Source organism: Cynocephalus volans, chromosome 8 (genome assembly GCF_027409185.1).
Source record: "Cynocephalus volans isolate mCynVol1 chromosome 8, mCynVol1.pri, whole genome shotgun sequence".
Taxonomy (NCBI): Eukaryota; Metazoa; Chordata; class Mammalia; order Dermoptera; family Cynocephalidae; genus Cynocephalus; species Cynocephalus volans.
Genome location: NC_084467.1, coordinates 1,112,762 through 1,135,380, shown reverse-complemented (window position 1 = coordinate 1,135,380; position 22,619 = coordinate 1,112,762). Strand labels below are relative to the sequence as shown.

The 22,619-nt window shown below is 61.4% G+C and overlaps 2 protein-coding genes across 3 annotated transcripts in view; one reads left to right on the top strand and one right to left on the bottom strand.

Moving 5' to 3' along the window:
- Positions 1-13,337: 13,337 nt before the first annotated feature.
- Positions 13,338-18,624, top strand: FAAP20 (FA core complex associated protein 20). Of its 2 annotated transcripts, none has more exons than XM_063106605.1 (4): positions 13,338-13,410; positions 13,850-13,985; positions 14,092-14,365; positions 18,378-18,624. In XM_063106605.1, the coding sequence occupies exons 1-4, from the start codon at positions 13,349-13,351 to the stop codon at positions 18,572-18,574; spliced, it is 669 nt and encodes a 222-aa protein (XP_062962675.1). In that variant the 5' UTR covers positions 13,338-13,348; the 3' UTR covers positions 18,575-18,624. The 2 variants fall into 2 exon arrangements, with proteins under 2 accessions (XP_062962675.1, XP_062962676.1); XM_063106606.1 differs by having other exon boundaries at positions 14,085-14,365.
- Positions 18,625-22,483: 3,859 nt separating this feature from the next.
- PRKCZ (protein kinase C zeta) overlaps positions 22,484-22,619 on the bottom strand; it is a 117,788-nt gene continuing 117,652 nt past the window's right edge. The window contains exon 18 of the mRNA XM_063104833.1: positions 22,484-22,571. Coding sequence (XP_062960903.1) covers positions 22,484-22,571 — 88 coding nt within the window. The remainder of the gene's footprint in view (positions 22,572-22,619) is intronic.

Here is a 22,619-nt window from a genome sequence, read left to right as displayed (position 1 = left end):
TGCCGGAGCCCCGTGGCAAAGGGCACAGGCCCAGGGGACTTAACCCAGGAGCAACCGTCCTCCCACTCCAGGATCCCTGCCATGCCGGCTGCCCTGCAGATCGGCCACAGGCCACAGCGCCGGAGAAGGAAGGTACAGGCCGGCACCTGTCTGGTCTGGGAAGCCCCATATTTCCTCCGCATCAGAAACTCGTTCCCAAGAGAGGCAGCGACAGTGACAGGGACCCGAGGACCTCGAGGATGCAGCTGATGTGGGGTCGGCCTAGGCGCCTGCTGCAGCAGCTGTGGGCACCCAGCCCCCTGAGGTGAGGCTGTCAGAACACCCCAGCCACAGGGCCTAGGCCTGCCACAGGTCGCATGGCTCCAGTCCCCAGCCTGGGCAAGGCTTCTCTGCAGGGCCCTGTGCCACACCTTGGTCCTGATGAGGCATCTGGAACTGGCATGGGGCCGTAGCCCCTAAGCCCAGGCCCAGGCCTCCTGCAGTGATCACCAGCCCATGTCTCCACTGTGACCACACTTTACCCAGCTGTTCCCATAGGGCAGCCCGAGGTCTGCCCTCAGCCCAAACCAAGAATGGGGATACTCAGGGCTGAAAGGCCACCTGTGACCACGAGGGGGTGGGAGGGTGAGCTGCCTGCTCCCTGAGTCCCCCTCCAGGAAAAGAACCCCACCCCCGGTGCATATTTTGCTGTGGACTCAAACATGTGCCGAAATGAACAAGGAGACTTGGCAGTGCCTCGAAGGATGGACAAGGCTGCTTAGAACACTCTGCATCCGTCACTGTGGCCGCGGCTGAGGAGCCCCTTGGAGCCAGCACCCCCAGCCCCTGGGCTTGCTGAGACCTGCCGCCGTGCCTGGTGGGATGCTGGGTCCTGCTCCTCCCCATCGCCCCGCAGGGTCTGCGACTAAATAAGCCCTAGAGCCCCACCTCCACCCAGCCTCAGCGCTGAAAACCGGCACTGGGGTAGGAGAGCAGGGGGACAGGCAGGGCTGAGGGGCCCTGCGAGGGGCTGCAGCCCCTGGCGCAGGCCGGGACAAGGCCAAGGTCCCACTCTGTCCTGTCAGCACCCAGGTGGGAAAAGAGGGCGCTCAGCAATCCTGCCTAGCCGCCGACTGGCCGGCGCCTGTGCTCCAGAGATGATGCGGAGAGAAGGCGGCTTCGCCGCTCGCATTCCTGCCCCCCGCTTGATTTCAGGTACGAAGCCCCGACTCGCCCCGTCTGACATCGGCAGCCGCGCGCAGGTCTGGGCACGGGGCAGGCAGGTGGGCGGCCCGTCTCCAGAGCCCCGTGCAGACCCAGCCACACCCCAGGTGCGCAAGGGGCCCTTCCGGCCAGCCCCGCCCCAGGAGTCCCCGGGCCTAAGGCTGTGTTTCAGGTGTGAAGTGCTGGGAGAGGCCCCTCCAGAGAGGGCCCAGCTGGACAGAGGCCCTGTGAGAGTCTGGTGCCCGGGGCGGGCGGCTGTGCCCCCTGAAGCGAACGTGGCTATAGCAGGGAGGTGGACGTGGCTTGTCCAATTAAGCACCTACTCCAACAAGCTCTGTCTGGACAGAAGGCAGGAGGGAGGCCCCAGGGTCCCATGTACTGTGAACAGGAGTGGGGGGGAGTCTGCCCCTCGAGGGTGTGGAGTTCAGGGATGAATGGGCTCACAGCCCAAGACGGAGTGGGGGGGCCACCCCCCGCAGCACCCGCAGGCAGCCCCCCTGGGCTCTGTGTGCCTCTGTGCTCCTGCCCTTCTACCCAGGGTTTCGTGGGCTGGCTCAGGCTCCTGGTACTGCCCCCACCCCTGCCCAGCTCTGCCCTCCTGACCCTTAAGGCCCCACTGGGCCCCTCAGGAAGCCCTTGGCCTGAGCTCTGGTCAGCCAGGTGTGTCCTGACCAGGCAGGGGTCCTGGTGCAGGCTGAAGGGTTGTGGCCTGAGGGGCCGTGGGTACCTGTGGGTGTGAGACCCCACTGCAGGCATGAGTGAGGACATGATTTCCACCACCGAGTTTATGGAGTGGCTGCCGACGACCAGCACAAAGAGAAGCAGAAAAGAGTTCCTGTTCTTAAGAGCTTGCAGTTTCACGGGAGACAATGAAAAATTACATTTCCACATGTTCCATGTTGGACGGGTCTGTGTTCTTAAGAGGAATAGACCAGGGTGAGGCAGGTGGGGTGCCGAGTGGGGGTATCTCCCTACAAGGTCCATTTGAGGAAAGTCCCAAAATAGGTGAGGGGTGAGCATTCCCAGCAGAAGGAACCACCCACAGGTGCAAAGCTCCTAAGGCAGGAGCAGGTCTGGGTCCCTGCAGGGCCCATGCAGCAGGGTGGGGGACAAGGTGCTGGGGGGGGCAGGAGGGTGGACAAATGACACAGGCCTGTTTGTCCTTAATTCCCAGCTTTGCTCCCCTGGGGGACCAGGGCTTGGGTGGGCGCAGCTCTAAACCTGGGAGACCCCATAAGCTACAGCCCATTGCTGGTAGGCTGGAGTCGAGCAGCTGCGGGGTGGGGTGAGTGGGGGCAGGGCCCTCATGCCTCCCCCAGCTGTAGGGGCTTCCCTGAGGTAGGTGCACAGACAGTACCCCTGTGCCTCCACTTCCCTGCCAGGAGAACTGAGGGCCAGATAAGAGGAATCGATTCGAAACAGACAAGGCTATTTTTCTGAACATTTTGTTCCCAGTCCCGCCCCCAGCCTGGCACAGGGCTGGAGTGACTGGCTGAGGGGGGCCTCGCCTGGCCCAGCCCAAGCCCCTCTGGGGACCCTGGCTGGCCCCTCCCCGCCCTGCCCAGGAACCTGCTGCCCACGGTCCTGTCCACTCTGGCCAAAGCATGGGGGTTAAGTAAACAGGCCCAGTGATGACTTCCAAGGACAAGGGGAGAGGCTGGAGGACCCCCGTCTGGGCTCTGGGTGCCCGGGTTGCTCCGCACCCACCGGCTGCCCCACAGATGCGACAGGGAGCGTCCTCGGTGGCTGCAGGCTCGGCCTCCTCCCCCGGCCCGCACCTTCCACGGAGAGGTCCACCTCGGCCGAGCGCTGCCGCGGGCTCCCATCTCCATGAGTAATATTTAACTTGGAAGGGCCGGCGGACAACTGCAGGGGAGAAGTTCACAGCGAGCTTGGACTGCAGTCTGCTTGCCAGAGGGGGGCAGGGGCAGGAAGGGGGGGAGGGCAAAGGTGAGAGGAAGAAAGGCGGGGCGGGGACTGAGAGGCGGGGCTCGAGGGGTGGCTCAGGCCGGGACCTCAGGGCCACGGTGCCTGTGGAGCCAAGCTCCTGGACGCCCGAGAAGCCTGGTGCTCCGGCCACAGGACGCCCACACCCCAGGAGAGGGAGCCCCTGGGCTGACCGGCTGGCAGGCACACAGCAAGCATGTGGCTGAGCCCCCAGCCTTGGTTTCCCCTGCAGGAAGCACCCTGGGATCCAGCTATGGGTCAGAGAACACGACCCACACACGCACACGCACGCGAACACACACGCACACACACGGTTGTTAACCAAACGGCCCCGCCTGCAGCTCCGAGGCAGGAAAAATCCATGAGGCTGGAGCAGGGATGAGGTCCCAGCCCAGCAGGCTGCGGGGAGGCCGGGACTGGAGCCAGAACAGGGCTGTCCCCACACAGATGCTGCAGGCAGCACAAGCCCCTGCCCCCCAGGGGGTCAGTGCCTGCAGGGTCGACCACCACGTGCCCACTGTGCGGTGCCCTGGCCAGTGTGCCTCCCCCACCGTGGGAAGCACGGCCACTTCTGGGGCAATGTCTGCTTCCCCGGGCATCTCCAGTGCTGGCCCGTCGTGGCATATGTGGGCGCCAGGTGGGGCAGCCACCATGCAGCGCAGAGGGAGGAGGAGGCTGAGCCGAGGCAGGAGCACTGAGCTGCTCTGCCTCCACCCCTGACTCCCGGGATGACCTGTGAGCAGCTCTCTGCTGAGAGGAGAGCTTCGACTGTCTTCCAGCACCCACTCCCTCCAGCTCCAGGAGTCGACCAAAGGGATCAGTGGGGTGGGCCTGCTCTAAAGCACCAAGGGGAAAGGCAGCCCTGGGTCCCCATGCTACCTGGAGCCTGCCCAGTTCCCGCACAAGGACCTAGCCCTGGAACCTATGCCTCTGGCTCCATCAGGCCAGGCAAAAAATCCCACCCACCCCTCCCCTAACCTTGCAGGTTTTTCCTGATTTGCTCTTGGGCAAAACAATCTGCCAGCACTTCTGGGCTGGGGGGCGGGGCGCATATCATCTGCACTCAAGGAAGGGCAGAAGTTGGCTGGCTGGGACTCTCGGCACGAGCCTGGGGCCCAGCAGCTGGCGGAGTGGGGGTCCTCATCCAGGGGAGGGGATACTCGGGGCTTGAGAGCCTCAGACTCACCGAGGCACAGGCACTGGACGGAAGATGCTCAGAGGAAGGCTTTCCCACATCTGCTATCTGTGCTCTATAACTCTTCTTTCACTAGAGTTAAATTTCATTTTAAACTTCCCAGCCAGGACAGGCAGTGTCTGTGTCACAACTTTTGAATTCATGACCCCACAAAAGTGACGCTTTCATGGGCTGGGCAAAGGGCCAGGAAAAAGTAAGTCTATTCCCTCCAAAAGGTGCCTTTGATTGGGGCCGTGCAGTGTGGCAGGAGACTCAGGGGGACCCCAGACTGTGGCCCCTTAGAGACAGGGTCTCCGGGATGGGAGACCTCCTGTGGCCTCTCCTGCCCACTTACACTGTGTTTCTCAAGGGGAAAATCAGCCATTACTTGCCTTCCACAGACTACAGTGAGCAGGGTCTGACGAGGGAAAAGCTCTGCCCCCGCGCCCCAAAGATGGCAATTGAGATGAAAGTGCCCTGATCCAGGGACACCCTGCTCCCAACCGGAGCGTGACTGGCAGAGCACCTGCAGGCCAAGCCCTGGGCTTCTGACCCTGCTTCTGGGCACTGGCTCTCAGGTCAGGCTGGAAAGGAAGAGAGAAACCGGAGCCAGGCGCCTCTCATCGTCCCTGCAGGAAAGCATTTTCGGGTCCCAGGGACCAGGTGTGCTGACAGGTGAGGCACAGAAGGCTGGGGCTCGGGGTAGGATGATGGCAGGCCTCCTGGGCTCCTGCTGCCCTTCACAGCGTCTCCCTGATCATTAACGTGGCACTTTTGGGGACAGTCAAGGAGAGACTCCCTGCATTTCGCAGACTCGATGTGGCAGAAAGTGTCCTCATGAAGGACAACGTGCTGCAGGAGACACAGAGGCCGGGGTCCGCTCGTCCTTCTGGTCCCCCAGCACCCCCCAGTTCGTGGCCACACACGGCCACTGAGGACCTGAAATATGCTCTCCCTGCAAGACACACACTGGATCGCAGAGGCCTAGTGTGAACCAAAGAGCGCGCGATCACACGCTCGAAATTTGCACAGGGACGGGCCACGTCGGACATGCTGGTTAAAACGAGATGCGGATCATTGGGATCAGCCTGGCCTCCTTCCCTCCACCTTCCCTAGGAGGCTGCTATACGTTCAAAACGACCTCTGCGGGTCCCACCCCCACTGGGCTCTGGGGACCTGGACGGATTAGAGGCGCGAGGTCGCGGTGCAAGGACCCAGGGGGCAGGGACGGGCGCAAGGCAGTCGGGGCGGCCCTGGACACAGGCGGAGAGGACGTGAGCGGCAGAGGCGGGGACAGAGGGAGGAGAGGATGGGCGGGGCGTGGGGACAACAGGGAGGAGGGGGAGGGGCGTGGGGACCACAGGGAGGACGGGGCGGCAGAGGGACAAAGGCTGGGAGTGAGGGCATGTCGGGGCAGAAGATGCATCAGGGCGCAGCTCGGACCCTGAGCAGCCGACAGAAGGCAGCTCCCGCAGGGGACCTGCGCGGAAAAGCTGAGGCCGCGCAGCTCAGCGCCCTTCCCGCAGGACCCACCCCGCAGGGCATCTTCGGGGATGTTTAGCACCATCCATCGCCCGCTGCTCTGGAAGCGCTGGGCAGTGCGAACAAGGGCACCCACCCCAGCTGTCACCCTGCCAAGAGCCTAGCACCTCCTTGACGCATGGGAGGGTGGGCAGCCCCAGGGTGGGCAGCCCCTCAGACAAGGACACTGGGGCTGGGGCGGGTGGCTGGGGCCCTGACTGACGCCCTCCCTGGGTGAACCTGGATCCCCACGCCCCTGCCCACTTGGTGGGGGGTGCTTTTTCCTGGTCGTCCCTGCCGCTGCAGCCAGACACTTTCACTGTGTGAGAAGAGAAGCTGCTATTTGGGGGAACTGACTGTACCCAGGGCATGGTACCGCAGGGGACAGAACCCTCGAAGGAGGCGGGTGGGGGAGATTCAAGGGCGGCCTCTGGGAGTGCAACTCTATTCAGGCTGCTCCAGGACTGTGGCTGCAGCCAGAGCTGCTGGCAGGACAGGTGGCATGTCAGACACCCAGTCCTGGAGACACCAAGGGACACCGACCACACGTGCTGGCCACAGGGCTGATGGACCATGGATAGTTGGGGTTGCGGGGTGGCTGTCTGTGGGAGTGGTGAGGCATGGGAGCAGAGTCAAGGCGGGGCCAGCTCTCTGCCTAAGGATTTCCAGGGCATAGCAAGGGCCTTTCCACAGCTTGGGAGGCAGCCTGTGGGGTACATGGTGACCCTGGATGTCACGAGTCGGCCTCACCAGCTGCCCAACCTTGGGCTGGGACTCCCAGGCTGGAGAAGTCATCCCAGCGTGGTCAGAGAGCCAGGCACTTACTTTACTCTCTGACCCAATCCCCAGCAGGAGGCCACTGGGTGCCACTAGGTTGGCAAGCTCTCCAGCTCTGGCAGCACCACAGAAATCCAGGGTTCACCTCCAGCTTGGCCACTCATTGTCATGTGACTTATGGCAAGTGGACGGGTGCCTTGGGCCTCAGCTGGCCCCTCTACAGATGGTTGGCACCAGGGCTACCCACGGGACAGGGCATTCGGGAGGTAGCTCAGAGAGGACAGGCCCAGCCGCCAGCCTTGTCCTGGCATTGTCCAGCTGCTCAGGCCGCAGAACAGCCTGCATCCACTGTGGTTCTGAGATCAGGGACGTGCTTCCACCACCACCCCTGGTAGGGCCCTTGGGGGCACCAGCCAGCTGGGGGGTGAGGGGCTGCTCAGACCCCAGGTGCCCACCCTCCCTGAAGGGGTGGACAGATCAGCCTCAGGCTGACCAGAGAGAGTGTGACCATGCTGGGCTGAGCTGGCTGCAGCCAGGGTCACTCACACATATGGTCACTGCTAGGGACACCCAGCTCAGCCGCGTCCAGGCCTGGGCAGGGCGGCCACGAGCGTGGCGTGGGCCTGACTGGGGAGATGAGTTAGGAGAGTCTGTGCTAAGGAGAAGCCTGGGGAGAAGGAGGCAGCAGGAGGGGAGGTGCGGTGGCCCGAGGGGACTTGGGGCAGCTGCCTGTGGTGGACACTGCCCTCTGGCCTGTCCTGATGCCATCCACATGTTGGCCCCACCTTGGGCCGCAGGTGGGCAGCAGCATGAGACCTGTTCAGAGATTCAGCCAGGCATCGGTCACTGCTCCGGTGGGCCTGAAGGCCTCAGGACCCTGGGCTGCCCTCTGAGCTGAGGGAAAGGGCCGGCGGAGGGCCTTGAGGCCCAGGGTCTCGCTCCAGGGAGACACTCCGTGCTGTGGGCCAGTCACCAGCCAGCCCGGAGGACGGCCCCAGGACAGAGGGTGAGGGCCTTTCACTTCAGCCCTCCTGCTTGCCACAAGGTCAGAAATTGCTGCTCATGCAGAAGGGGGGGTGACGCTCTGCTGGGCTTCTGGTGATGGGGGTCCAGAGAGGCGCAGGTGAAGGGCATAGCTGGAGGAACAGAGGGCACCTCCTTCTTGACACCAGGGAAGGAAGAGGTGACGAGGGTGTGCAGGAGGGTGGCTGGGCCAAGGTCAAAGGGCTTACGCAGGCCCGGGCTCGCTGGCACGCCCCTGAGCCTGGCTCTCCAGACAGTTCACAAGGGAGCACGTGGGCGGGAAAGAGAAACAGAGTGGGTATCTTTCAGGTCATCTTCTCTAAAACTTAACAATTCTACCAGATGAACAAACACAAGTCACAGTCCCCAGGCAGCGCCTTCTCGCTTCTCTGCCCATGGGTGTTCTGGATCCTTCTGGAATGTGCCTTCAAGCCTGATGGGTTGCCGATTGTGCGAGTGTCCCTGACCCTCCAAGCCGTGTACAGAGTCCAGCTGGCCACCTTGCGGGGAGCTGTGATGGGGGCGTTTTGACGGTGCCAACTCCTGTGTGCAACTCTCTGCAGGACGTTCCAAAAGGCGAACACAGCGCGGCAGAGATGGAACCCCAAGCTCCCAGCCGGCTATGCCGCCTGCACGGTCAGCCACGCACGGTTCTTCTGCTACAAGTGCTGTGGGAAACCTGTGCCCTGCCTGGCTGGTCGGGGCCTACGATGGGCAGGGACCGGCTGGCATCTCAGGACTTCAAGGGCCTCCTCCAGCCAGAAGATACCCTGTAAAAAGGCACTGGATCGGGGGCAAAGCTGACTCCACTGGAGCCGAGAAACCAGTTTCCTTGGGGAGTCCCGAGGAGAGCTCCTGACCACCCTCTTGACCCACAGAGGACTTCCTGGATGGCCAAGGACCTGCCGTCCCCTCCCGGCTCTGAGGCCAGAGCTTTGTGGTGATGGCAGAGGCGTTCTCAGCTTTTCTGGGGGGGTGGGGATGGGGGGGTTGGCAGGGTGGGACCCAGGGCTCAGCTCCACCCACCCAAACTGTTCAGTGTTTTCAAGTTGCAGGATAGCTCGGAAAGGCCCAAGGGCCCATGTGTGAGTCTCCTGGGGCTGCTGTAACAAGTGACCACAACCTGGGGGGCTTAAAGCATCAGAAATTTATTCTCTCATAGTTGTGGCAGCTAGAAGTCTGAGTTCAAGGTGTTGGGAGGGCCGTGCTCCCTCCAAAGGCTAAGGGAGGACACTTCCTGCCTCTTCCAGCTTCTGGTGGCAGGTGGCATTTCCTGGCTTGTGGTCGCATCGCTCCAATCTCTGCCTCCATCTTCACGTGGCCTCCTCACTGTGTCTCTCTATCCAAATTTCCATTTTTTAACGTCATATTAAATTTAGAGGCAAATCTAACCCAGTATGGCCTCATCTTAATTTGATGACATCTGGAAAGACCCTATTTCCGGATATGGTCACTCTCAGAGGTGCCTGGTAGACATGAATTTTGGGAAGCGTTTTGACATGTTGACTATTCAACCCACAGCAATACCAAAGCTTGGTTTCTGTTTCACTTATTTTCCCACAAGAGAGGCACCCTGAGCGGTCTCCACGCCCTCCCCTGCCCCACTCACCCCGAGGACTGGCCACTGGCTTCTCTGTGCCAGGAGCCCTATGTGGCTCTGGGGACTGCCCTCCTGGGAAGGTAAACCAACATCCAAGCCCTGCAGGTCCCACGCATGCTGCAGGAGAACCCAGCAGGGCAGCGAGTGGAGAGAGAGGCTGGGGAGGGGACATCAGAGCAGGGCCGAGGGTCAGAGCCTGCCACTCGGTGGTGGGGGGAGCTACAAGGACAGAGGTCCTGAGCTGGAGACACTGGGATGGAGACTGGGTGTGGGAGGGTCTGAGCAGGAGTGGTGGGACTCCCGGACTGTGTGAGGACCACTGAGAGAGGTGGTCGCATTGGGGACGTGTCCAGGAGGGGGGCTGTGGCTGGGATGGGGGCTTGGAAATGGGTCCACTGTCTCTACCAGGCCAGTCACCCTCCCCAGCTGTCCCTTTGCTTCCGGGCTCTTGGAGTTGGGGGCTGGAGGCTGCGCCCGCTGCTAGCTCTAGCCTGCTGACCACTGGCAGGTCCGGGCCATGAGCGCCCCCAGGCCACGAGGAGGCTTTGGGTGCCCAGGGATGCCGTGGTGTGCCCTCACTCCCACCCCCGTGTGCCCGCTCTGATGCCTAGGGGATGCTGTGGTCTCCCAGGCAACTGTCTCGATACAATCCGTCTGCCTGGCACTCCCACACCCTGTAAATGCCGCCGCGCCTGTCTCCAGGCAGACTCTCTGCTTAGCACACGCAGGTGGCAGGTGTGGCTGTGCACAGCCCGCGGTCCAGCTGTGTCAGGAGCCGCTCTGGCAGAGGCCGGCCGTGCCCAGCAAGCGGGCACCACCAGGGCACTCCGCGTGGATGCTGTGCCGTTCTGCCACACGGTGACGGTGGCAGCAGCCCAGTGTCGCGAGCATGCCTGCCCACCATGGGTTCACGCGGAAGCCGGAAGTCTGCACTGCCAGCCTTAGGGCCCCGCTGCTTTCCTGACCCAATTTGCAGGGTGGCCCAATGGCAGAACCAAGCCCCGGGAAACCAAAGGAGGACGTGGGGAACCCACGGGGGACTTGACACTCCCGATGGCTCTGGGCTGGGGTCTGGCTGACAGGTTTTGCCAGACCGGTGACTGACCGGCCCTTGCCCTGTATGGAGGCCAATCAGGACCCCTGCAGGGACCCCAGGGGATCAGTGCTGACAGAGACAAACCGTGCCCCTGTGGCAGTGAGGACCCACTCACACCACTCCAAGGACGCCATTGCTGAGATGGTTGTTCCCTGGCAGTGGAAGGTATCGGAGACGATGGACCCCGACCTGCTGGCTGGCAGACCTCACGTCATTTCTGCAACTGGGTCCTTGGGGGGAGGAGCAGGTCCGATTTGTCACCCACAAACATCTAATGGTGGACAAAACCGAGGACAGTAAGGTGGCCTCGCAGCTGGGCCAGCCTGCAGGTGCAGGGGCTCTGACACCCCGGCCACCTGAGCACTTTCACCTGCGCCCGAGGTGTGCCTCCTCCAAAAGGCTGAAATATTCTTTTGTAAACATCAATTTTGGCTCATAAAAAACTGGTTTCCGCAATGCAAGCATCCGTCCCAACCAGAAATTATTTTCCAATAAAGCTAAATGCTCTGTCACCTCAGCAGATGGTTTGGAAAGAGTAAGGCCTTTCAGCAAGTTCAACTTTTAAACCTCCACCACCGTGACCGTGACCGTGACCATGTCTTGCTGATAACACAGCACACCTGGGACGCGGTGGGTTTGTTGGAGGTGCCTGCATTCCCGTGTCCCCTTCCTGGGGGGCTCAGAGTGGACAGTCCTGTGCAGACGCCAGGCGGGCAGCCATCAGGGAAATCACCCACAGGAGGGACTTGGGCGGAGGCTCCCTGACAAGCGTGGGCACCTGCCTCGTGCCTGGAGCAGGGGTCACCCCAGCGCCATTCTCTGTGTGAGCGTCCCAGGCTGTAGGTTACAGGGGCCCCCCACACCCACCCTCTCCAATGGTGATGGGGGAGGAAGGGGGATTAATCCTGAGCAGCAGGTGAAACCAGAGAGAAGCCCCCAGAAGGATGCCTTTTACACATTTTGCTGGCTCTGTGTCTCCAGAGCACAGGCCCACAGGCCTTCTGTTCTGCCGGCTGGTGTAGGCCCAGCCTGGGGTCCGGGCCCCTCTCCCCTGGTGGCCGAGAGTAAATGAGGCACACTGGGGTGGCTAAGGCTCAAGGAGAGTGGGGTGCCCCACCCTCCATGCCCCGCCTCCCTGGCCTCGGGGCACCTGTGGTGAGAGCTCCCTAAGGAGCCCTCAGCCTTTCTGGGTCAGCCTTCGGGTCAGCCTGGTCGTCCTGGGTCCTGGCCACTTGAGACTCCTCCCTGCTCCCACCTCGCTCTGCCCCTCTTGGGCCAAGTGGCTGGGACACTTGTGTGGGGGGGTGGGGGTGGGAAGGGCCAGGATGCTGAAGACTCCAGGAAGGCTCCTGTGTTCGGGTTCCCAGTGCAGGGAGGGGTTGGGTCCTCCCATCCAGAAAAGCCCCTGTTCAGGAGCAGCAGCTGCACACACAGGTGTCCCTCCTACGTTCCTGCTGGGCACCGTCCGTCTCCCCTCCAGGGGCTGCCAAGCCCTGCCGGGGAGACACAGCACAGCGCAAGAGCAGGGCCAGGGACTTGGAGCCCATCTCCATAGGCCAGTCTGTGGCAGGCTGGCATTGCACCTTCTGGCCTGATGGGCTGGCACAGGATCATGAGGCCATTTGGGGGACAGGAAAGTGGGTGGGGGGCAGCAGAGGGGGGAAGGAGAGCAAGGGGCAAGGACACAGCTCCCCAGCACGGCCCTGGGAGCCGAGCAAACGCCCCAGTCCTTGCGAGCCTTCCTCCTGCCTTGGAAGGCAGGTGCCAGTGCTCTTGGAAGTCCCAAGGCCACCTTGCAGAAGCATGGTGACATTCCCAGGAGAGGCCCTGAAGCTTCGAGGCCAAAGCCAGGGCCTGCTGGGGTTGTGTAGGGAACCCGAGACACAGGCCGTTGGGGAGTCCTTGGTCAGCTGACACCTGCAATGTGCCAGACACGGGGCTGACACTGCAGGGACCTGGAGACGCCCACCTGGGCTTCCCTCACCTTGGAGCAGGCCTAGTCTCAGGTTGCCTCCTCTAGGTCCCCCCAGGCCACCTTGCCCACAGCAGCCCATTCTGATCTGCCTGGGCATCCTTGTAGGATGGCGGGCCACTCAAGTGGCCTTGGCTCAGGGTCTGGCCGGTGCTAGAGTGCTGGAAAGAACGTGCGTGCGTTGCGTGCGTGACCCCGGGCTTGGTGGGGGAGGGGGGAAGGGGCCATGGTTGGGGGGTGTCGTGCAGGAGCTGCTGGGGCAAGGGAGGTGAGGGGGTCCGTGGAGAGGAGCTGGCTACCACCCGTGCCTTGCAGACCCCAGTCCCAGTGAACGTGGGGGTCACCCCAGGGACCAAGCGTGCCTGCAGGGGCGTGGGGGTGGTGGGCCCTGGGGGACTGGACACAGCCCAGAGCTGCAGGAGGGTGCCTGGGCATCTGCTGCCACCAAGTGGTGGACTGTGAAGTGGCTTGGCAGAGCGCTGGGGCCCAGGCAGGAAACGGGATTTCGGGGAAGCCTCTTCCCAGCCCCCAAAGTCCCGTCCCCTCTCCTAGGCAGGACCCCTGGGCCCTGATTAGTCACGTCCACTCTGTCGCTTTCCTTTTTTCTTATTTAAGGGAACTGCAGGGAAATGTGGCGAAGGCGACCCTAAGTGCTTTAGGTGCTTTGCCTGCTCGTGGAGTCCTCCTGGGAAGGACGGCCCCGTCCACAGAGCTGGAAACCGAGGCACGGGGCTGTGCAGCGCAGCTGGGGGCAGCAGGGCCGGGTGAGCCCGACACTGGGGACCAACGAGGCGACACAGTGGACTCGGGCCTGTCCCAACGCCCTCCCCCTCAGCTGGAAGATGCGGCTCCCCCACCCCCGTCCACCTCTGCGTAGGAGGAAGAAACCCCGGCCTCAGTTTCCCCAAGGGCTGGAGTCAGGACACCTGACACGGTGTCCCCGAAGCGGGAGGCGGGTCCCCCTGTGGGCGGGGTTCTGGCGCCGCGGTGGCGGGCGGGGTCGGGGCCCCACTTCCGCCGGACGCGCTCGGGCGGATGCAGGCGGCGCGGGGGCCGCGGCCGAGGCTGAGCCGCCGGAGGCCGCCCTCGGGGCCCGGGTGAGGCGGGGCGCGGCTGGAGGGGCCTCCGGGACGGGGCGCAGGCGACCCCGGCCGAGCGCTTCACGCTCCCACCCGCTTCCCGCAGCGCGCCGCGCCCGCGCCGCCTCCCTGGCCGCCCGGCGCGCTCTGCCCCCGAGCGCGCTCCCGCCCCGCCGACCCCCCGAGCGCGCTCCCGCCGCCCCCCGAGCGCGCCCCTCGCCCCGCCGACCCCGTGCGCGCTCCCGCCGCCCCCGAGCACGCTCCCGCCCCCGCGCGCTCCCGCCCCGCTGTCCCCCCCGAGCGCGCTCCCGCCCCGCTGTCCCCCCCGTGCACGCTCCCGCCGACACCCCGAGCGCGCTGACGCCCCCCGCGCGCTCCCGCCCCGCTGAGCCCCTCCCCGAGCGCGCTCCCGCCCCGCCGACATTCGCCCCCTCTCGTCCCCTTCACGCCGCCCCAGGTCTCCCGGCGCCGGCCGGCCCTGGTTCCTCCAGGAGGGCGGCGGCGAGCGTGAGCACCCGTGGGCCGCGCTGCTGCGCTTGGTGGGTGCGGATCTGACCCTGGACGACGAGCCGCTGCCCGCCTTCCCTGGCCAGGTGCGTCCTCTGGGGCCCCTGGGGTGGCCTGGGTGGGTCTTCAGGCCGGGCAGGAGCGGGGTGCTGCTGGGCACCACCCTAACACCCCCTGCTTCGCAGGAGCCAGGACGAGGCCAGGAGCCGGCGGCGCCCCCCGAGGTCTTCACCGTCGGATCCAAGACCTTTTCCTGGACACCTTTTCCACCGGCCCCGGGCACCCTGGGAAGCTCTTACCGGCTACTCTGCAGGGCCAAGGGGTGCCCGGGGTCCCCTGCCTGGTCCCTGGAAGGACTCCCCATGCTGGATCCCTGCGGGACCCCCAGTGCCAAGGAGCAGCCTTCTGAGGAGGGGGCACCGGCCCTGCAGAGCTGCCCCATGTGCCAGAAGGAGTTCACCCCTGGGTGAGTGCCCACCCCTGGGCTGCCCAGGCCCCACCACCCCGGCCCTGTTTGGAAACCACATCCGTGTGTATAAGGCAAAGAGGGTGTCCAAGCTCAGCTTTGGCCTTTTAAAGTCATATTTCACATGTTGAAAGCTGGCAGAGTGCACTGACCATGCGATTGTCCAGGTGGCTCCTGCTATCACAGGTTTGGGGGTCTACCTGCTTTCCACCATCTGGGGCCAGCACACCCACAGGAGGAGGGCAGGGAGCTCTAAACCTGGACTGCCCTGACAACAGGTAGCTGGTGGTGTCCAGCACCCGAGGCCGAGATGGCCTGCCATGCCAAGGCAGGCTGGGGGTCCCTGCACCATTTGCTGTTTAAGTGGCCACACAAACACTTTCTGGGTGGTGGGTTGTAGGTTTTCAAAACGAACGCCTTTAAAACCGAATATATGTATTTTTTAAGTAAGGGGGACAGAACCCAATTTTGCTAAGAAGTTAAACCCAAATGCCCAGTGTGTGGGCCTCGTGGCTTGCTGGGCCACCGGGTTCCATGAGTTGTTGACCCTCCTGCTCAGGCCTTCTTGCTGGGAGACACAGCCAAGGACACGGGCGTGGGGGTCAGGACAGCGTGAATGAAGGGGTCAGTTTTCAACATGTCATTAGTTGACGGGCAGCAGGTTTCAGATTTCACGTGGCCAGGAGACTGTGTACCTAAGTCATGCCCTATATCCCTGGTCTTGTGGCAGCAAAACAGCCCGGAGGGAGAAGGGAATGGATTCCAAAGCCAGCAGCTAATGACAGCAAAAAGAAAATCAATACAAAAACACGAAACGATCAAACTAGTCCAGGAAGGGCCGAGCCCGTGGCGCACTCGGGAGAGTGCGGCGCTGGGAGCGCAGCAACGCTCCCGCCACGGGTTCGGATCCTATATAGGAATGGCCGGTGCACTCACTGGCTGAGTACCGGTCACGAAAAAGCCAAAAAAAAAAACTAGTCCAGGAAGATGTTTAACCATGTTCACCTGTAGACATGAAATCCCCAGACAAGTCAATTAGGCTCCTCCAAAATGTGACATTTTATCGGACACAAGCCCTTAAGAGCCCGGTGTTGGGGGTGAGCCCAGCAACGCCCCACCCATCTGCTCTCTGTACCCAGACAGCTGGGGGAAGTTGGTAGGAGAGGAGGGTGGGCGGGTTTGGGCGAGGCGGCGGCTGTGCCCAGGTGGGGTCCTGTGGGTGCAGGAGAAGCCACAGCTGGTGTAAGTGGGGCTTGGTGGTGCAGGCAGTACAATGACCGCAGCCAGGGCCAGCTGCCCACGCGGGCCTGGTCACGCCGAGCCTCCCGCGTGCTGGAGAACCTGCGACAGCGCGCCAGGCGGAGCGTCTCCTCGCACACACCTCTCACTGAAGCTTCGAGATCGCAGGAAGCTCCAAATGCTGACGCGCTTGCCCGTCTGCCGGAGCGGTGAACGCTCTCTTCTTGATTCTCGCCTGTCAGAAGAAGCCCAGGGCAGAAGATCCTGTTGGGAGCCCTGGACGGAAATTCGTTTTCTTGGCAGAAGCTCCAGAGATTCCTTCGGGGCCACCCCGCCCCTCCTCCCCGTCCTAGGGGGGCCTTTTATCTTCCAACCGACTGCACTTCTAGGGAGCCTAGAAAGAGACTCCTGAAGATGTTTCAGAGGAGAACAGTTCCTGTTTTGCGCTTTTTAAGCAGTGGCATGAAAGGTTGGCAAAGTGCCTCGATTTTTCCAAAGTCAGTGTCATGTAGTGAGGCCCAGGTCTCAGCCTGCCTGGAATGTTTCGAGCATGTTCTTCCATTTGATTGTAAAGGAGAGAGGGTGCTCCCTCATCGGAACTCTCTCCCCTGAGGCTGCGGCCGTGATGTCGTCAGGCTGGTGGAGACGAGTCCCATGTCCTCAGAGGAGTACTCTGGGATCCATGCAGCAGGGACATTTGTCACAGCCGGGGCGGGGCCCAGGGCAATGAGCCACACTGGCCGTGGGAGGGTCTGGTGTAAGAGCTGGATGCCAAATTGAAGTGCTGTGCAAGACCCTGATGCCCACCTGAGCCCCTGGAGAGGGTGAGTTTGCAGGGACCACGCAGCAAGATCTCAGAGCCTGAGCGTCTTCTGCCATCCAGAGAACCATTTTATTTGTAGATGTGACAGGACAGTTAAATACTGGATTTGACAAACCATGTATTTTCCGATACCGTCGACCACATACGTGGTTGGGAAGAGAGGCCGGTTGATGACTATGCCGAGGACCAGAGCCTGCGATTTGTCTCCTTGACACGGGGAGGCCCGGGGCGCTTGTTGGGATGCCAGCAGCTCGGAGGCCCCGTTCACCTTCAGAAGCCACTGTATGGTCTCGGGCTGAGCCCCCACTGTCCTGCAGCCACACCAGCCCCTCCACAGCACAAAGCTTGGATGCATCTGGGAGGCAGCTCAGCGTGCAAAACAGATCAGGCCAAAACCAGCCCTTTCGTTGCACGGCAGGGTCTGAAGGAATCCCAGAGGGCCCCCTACCCGAGGGACACTGCCTGGAAACCCCTGGACAAGATGATTTGGGTCTGATCTTAGAACATCTGGCAGCCTTGGAGAAAACATGTGGAGGGGAGCCGGCCCCAAGGATGGGCTGTGTGGCCTCGGGGACTTCAGAGTGCACTGATAGGGGTCTGCACCTGCTGAGAATGCCACTGAAGGTCACCAGAGCTGGCACCAGCTCCAACAGGTGTACATGGGGATCCTCCAGCCATAGTCTGGGGAAGGGAACTCAAGGGCTGTGGTGGCTACACAGACAGGCTACAGGAGCCACAGGAAGGATGCAGAGCAGTGCCGACAGGACAGCGGGGCTGGCACAAGGAGGGTGGCAGGAGGCCTGGGAGCTGAGACATGGCGTGGCTGAGAAGTGGACACAGGATCACTGCTTATAGCCCTGTAGACTCGGCCGCTCAGTGGGTGCATGTCCCCCAGCAGTTGTGTGTGAGAGACGCTTGCTCCGACAGGATGCCAACCACACGGCCTCCAGCAAGTTCTGGGCCCATGTCTTGGGCAGAGCTGCCCACCTGCCCAGGGGACTGATTGCAGGCCTTGGGTGGGTTTCTTCCTGCTGCCCTGGCCGGCCACCACCTCAGCGCCACACCCTCCCAAGCAGCTTGGGGGGCTATGGGGCTTCCCGGGTCTGCGGCCCCAAGCTCAGATGAGTGAATCTCTCTCTGCAGGGGGCTCCATCCCTCTGCGTCAAGAAAACAAATTCTCAGCCCCAAGCCACGCACCTCTGCCAGCTTCTGTTCCTCTGCCTCTTGTGGAGGACCGTGGGCAGCTCTGCCCAGCAGGGACACCTGTCTCTGTGCCTTTTCTCTTTGGGTGGCGAGTGGTGTGGTTTTCCTAAGAGAGTCTGGCCTGCCCTGGCCGTTTATTGATACAGAAGCACCTGATGGGTTTGTCCATCTGACGGGATGGGACTTCTGCCACGGGCAGGCCAGCGGCATGGGGAACGGCCCCCTCCTTGAGACCCGGCCGGGAGCCTCTGACATCCCTTGGCCACCCTGCAGGTGGGCTTTTGATGTCGGCTTTCAGAAAGGAAGGCTCCACGATGAACACGTTCTCAAGCTGCGTGGGCACCAGAATCCCCTGGGGGGCTCGTTCAGACACAGCCCCCACCCCAGACGCAGGAGTCTGGTGGGACTGAGAAGGCGCGTCCTGGGCCACGCTGAGAACCTCTGGCCTAGGGAAGCATTCTCAAGTAACGGTTTGGAAGAGCTGAGGATGGCTGGCGTGGCCCACATGGTGCCGTAGCTCCCAGTGTGGGTTGCGGCCCCCTGGTCCTGGACCCGTCTCTCGTTTCTGACCAACTACGGAGAACATCCAGGCTCCCCTCCAGTGGCTCTTTAGGAAAGTTGCTGACTCCTACAGTGTCACCATGGGTGGGTGTAGGTGCGGGAAGGGTGCTCTGGCCAGGCGGTGCCTTTCCTGTGGTCGGCACTCCACAGAGTTGGCCAAGTGACTGTGTGTCTTCTTCCTTGCAGGCTGGCCCAGCAAGACATCGACAGCCACCTCGCTCAGTGCTTGGCAGAAAGCACGGAAGACGTGGTGTGGTGACCCGCCGGGTGGTCCAGAGCAGCCTTTTTCCAGGCTGAGTCACCACTGGACAGCGCAGGGGCCCAGGCCTTGCTCCCTGCTGCCCCCCGGAACCTCCTCCTCTGCTCGTAAATGTATGCAATAAAGCAGGACGGTGGGAGCTGCTTGTGCCGCCCCTCTGTGTTGAGACCGAAACGTTGGATTCCTTTTTCTTTTTTGACATACACTTAAGGGCAGGGTGCTGATTCACTGCAGCGAAACCGGAAGATTAACAGACCCAGTCCCAGGCAGGTACGTTGAAACTCCTTCATGATGCAGGACTTGGTGTTCCCAGCCAGCCAGCCTGGTCCGTGGACAGCTGGACTGGCCCTGGGGTCCCAGCGTGTTTCAACCCCCAAAGGAACTTGCATTCCTTTGCAGCTGCAAATATGACCAGAGGTAAAGAAACTGTCACTGTATGTCGTGGACTCAGTGTTGAAGTCCTAATCCCCAAGCCGATGGCATCGGGAGGGGCCTTTGGGAGCGCTCATGGCTCGTGACTGGGATTAGTGCCCTTGTAGGAAGACAACCCAGAGAGCTCTCACCGTCTTCCTCCCACGTGAGGACACAGCAGGGAAGCGGCCATCAGCAACCTGGAAGTGGGCCGTCACCTCCGAAGTGGCAGAGGCAAGTGTCTGCGGCCTGCGCCCCGGGCTGCGGTGGTGCTTTGTCACGGCCGCTAGGGCTAAGACACCTTGTTTGGGGCTCCGGGACCCCATTGCTGACTGGCAGGGGTTTTGAAGCAGCTTCTCCTTACACAGGGAATTTAAGGAGAGGGACATCAGCTGTGGGTGGGCCAGTCCGCCAGGACACGCCTGTCGCAAATGGTGTCCAGGCTGATGGGGGGTGGAAACGGGGCGGGAGCACATCTTTTAGGTCATTTTCCTTCTAGTGCTGCTCAGCGCCGGATTTGGAGTGGCCGGGCCTGGTGCCGCCACGCCTGGCACCCGGTCCACGGCGGCCGAGTGGCTGGCCTGGGGACAGGACGGGCATGCCGTGAAAACCAAGAGTGACACCCAGAAATCTATTTTCCTTTCCAAACGGCTTCCAATAAGCCACAAGAAGACACAGAGCAACGTGGAGTGTGTGTTCGGCAGTGGAAGGCGCCCGTCCGAGGCGGCTGGCGCTGGGGGTGCCACTCCCATGTCCGGAGAGGCGGGACTGTAGTGTGCAAGACGGCCGCGGGGCGGGCGGTGGGCGCAGGGGCTCGGGCACAGGGCCACCTGCCCTTCACCCGCACAAACCCACAGCACGCGCGGCTCCGAGCCAAGCCGGTGCCTGCTGTGGGGATGATGTATCCATGTAGGCTCACCCCAGGGACAGGTGTACCTCTGGTGAGACACTATGGGGCCGGGGGGCATGGGACATCTCTACCTTCTGCTTGATTTTGCTGTGAACCTGAAACTGCACTAAAAAATTAAGTCTATTTAAGAAAATGGCTTCAAAACCCTTTGCTTCCTGCAAACATCTACTTTTAATGAAAAAAAACCCCAACAATATAAGCACTTCATTCAAGTCTTTAATCGATGTGCAAGACCATGAATGGCCTTGGCCGTTGCGGGTTGAGAGTGTCATCCACGGATGAACCCAGTGGCGACGGGCTCCGCTCACTCATTGTACAAAACCACAGGGACGCGTTTACCACTTCACAATGGCTAAGTCACTGGAGTTTCCATGAGCCATCTCCAAAGGACACACTGCCGTGACCAGAGCTGTCTGTGAACGTCAGGGTTTTTTCACACCACACCGCAGAACGTCTTCACTTTAATTTATAAAACAGATGCTGTAATAAAAGTCTCCCTTCCGAAGAGCACAGGTTACATTTTCTATACGAGCAACTACACGGGTAACCAGCAAGCCACTTGGCAACACGACAATATTTAAATAAATGCCTAAAATCTTAACAAATCAAGGGCCCCTGTGCTGTTTGAGCAAAGAAGTCGTCACTGTCCAAGGCAGCAAATGACCCGGTCAGGAGGAAGGGGCGCTCAGAAGGTGGCCTGCTGGTGAACCCTTTCCTGACACACACAGGGGTCTGCTCCCTCCCTCGGCAGCCAGGGCTCCGGCTGCCTGCTCGCCCCCATGCCAGGCTGGGACACCTTTGTGAGACACAGCAGTCGGCTCGCGGACTCTGCCGTCGCTAATGTCAGTCTTTGGAGGCAGGTCTTACTGGTTAAAGTTGAGGGCCGAGCCCGTGGCTCACTCGGGAGAGTGCGGCGCTGGGAGCGCAACAGCGCTCGTGCCACGGGTTCGGATCCTATATAGGGATGGCCGGTTCGCTCACTGGCTGAGTGCCAGTCACAAAAAAGGACAATAAATAAATAAATAAATAAATAAATAAATAAATAAATAAATAAATAAATAAAGTTGGGAGTGCTGGTTCAGATGTCTCCATGCTTGATAAAAGCTACCGAGCCACCCAGATGCCCCAGCCGCAGAGCGGCAGGGTGTCCAGAAACCTGCACCCCCTTGGGCAGCCCCGGGCAGCGGGCACAGCGTGGAGTACTGGGCACTCTCGTCCTAGCACCTCAGGGCCCGGGTGTGAATCTGGTGTCGTGATCAGCGCCAGACGTGGTCGCCCTGAGAGGCCTGAGTGTGGGAGGAGGGGCTGTGCTGGGGCATCGGCCTTATGGTGCTGGTTCCTGTCACCGTAATCTCCCCCTGACGCCAGCGGCCTTGCAGTGGAGTGAAGTGGCCCCAGCGTCAGACTCTGCCTCCCACCGCCTGCCATGGAGGTGCGGGGTTTCCACACCCGGCCGAGAGGGGTGCATGGCGATGGCCCACGCGCACACACCAGGCCTGGCTCAGGCGGACGAGGGGCCCTCGGTCACTATGCAGTGCGGCCCCCTCTCCCACACATGGCCCGGGTGGTGGAGGGGCTTAAGAGATGGCTGTGCCATACCTGGCGTGATAAGGACTTTAAAAAACCCCAATGATTGACCTCTTTCTAGTAAAACTTAGGCTCGGCTTGATCCAGCTGTCCCTTCACCTGAGGAGGAGGGTGACTGAGCGACAGGTGAGTGACCGGAAGCAGGAGGTGTGCCTCACCAGGAGGTTGCAGCGTGGGGGTCTGGGTGACTGTTTAAGGCTAGGGTCCTTCGTACACGTAGCTTTTTGAATGTCCTAATTCTGCGTATTGCACTACTGGTAAAAATATTTTCCAAAAACCTGATACATAACACAAGACATCATGGAGGCACCGCTCAGTGTTTTCAGAAATATATTTTGTGCACATTAGTTGTCACTTTTCTTTTCCCTTTTTTTGGTCTACTGGTGCTCTGGTGAGCAACGTTTTAGAATCCCATCATCCGATTTTCCTCACCACCGTCCGAGGAGCTGGCCAGGGCCAGTGCGGCCAGTCTGGCGAGGGTGTCACTTGAGCCGTGGACCACGGCGGTAGCTACGGCTCTCTGTGAAAACACCTGTTAAATATTAACAACAGGGACTTACCGGGATTTAGAAAATGTTCCAAATTTGTAAAAATTCTTCATTGCGGTGCATCCTGTAGGCACTTAAGCTCCCTTCCCCCAGCCTGCATCCCGCCTGCTCGGGAGCACCGCTCCTCACGCGAGCTGCGCTGGAGACGTCGGCAGGTGCCACTCGCGGAACAAAGGCATCAAGGGAGACCTCGACATCACCGGTACATTTTATTCCTCGGGACATTACACGCTAACTTTCCTGGCAGAGCAGGTCAGTGCACTGAGTTCTGTTTCTGCGGAACATGGGCACCTTCGACAGTGGGTGTGTCTCGCCCGGGACAGGTCACGGCGGGTCCTCCGTGACGCAGGCACAAGCAGCAGATTCCTCCAGCACGAAGTGGCCCGTTGGGGCCTGGATGCGAGACACTGTCCTGCTCCAAGAAGCACCCGCCGGACGTTTCCCTGCGCGGCCTCAGCGGCAAGCGTCCCTCCCCGGCCGCTCGGAGCCTCGTGCCAGCCTGGCATGCAGATGCTGTGGTTAAGGATAAAGTGAAGGGGTCATTCACAGGTGTGTCCACGACAGGGACGCACACGCCTCACACAGACTCCTCGGTGGACAGCAGTAATGGGTTGATGTACTCGAAGCCTTCGAACTCAGACTGGTCGATTCTCTTAATGACGTCCCTGCAGCAACAGAAGGGGACGGGGAAGAGTGGCGCCACACTTGCTGGA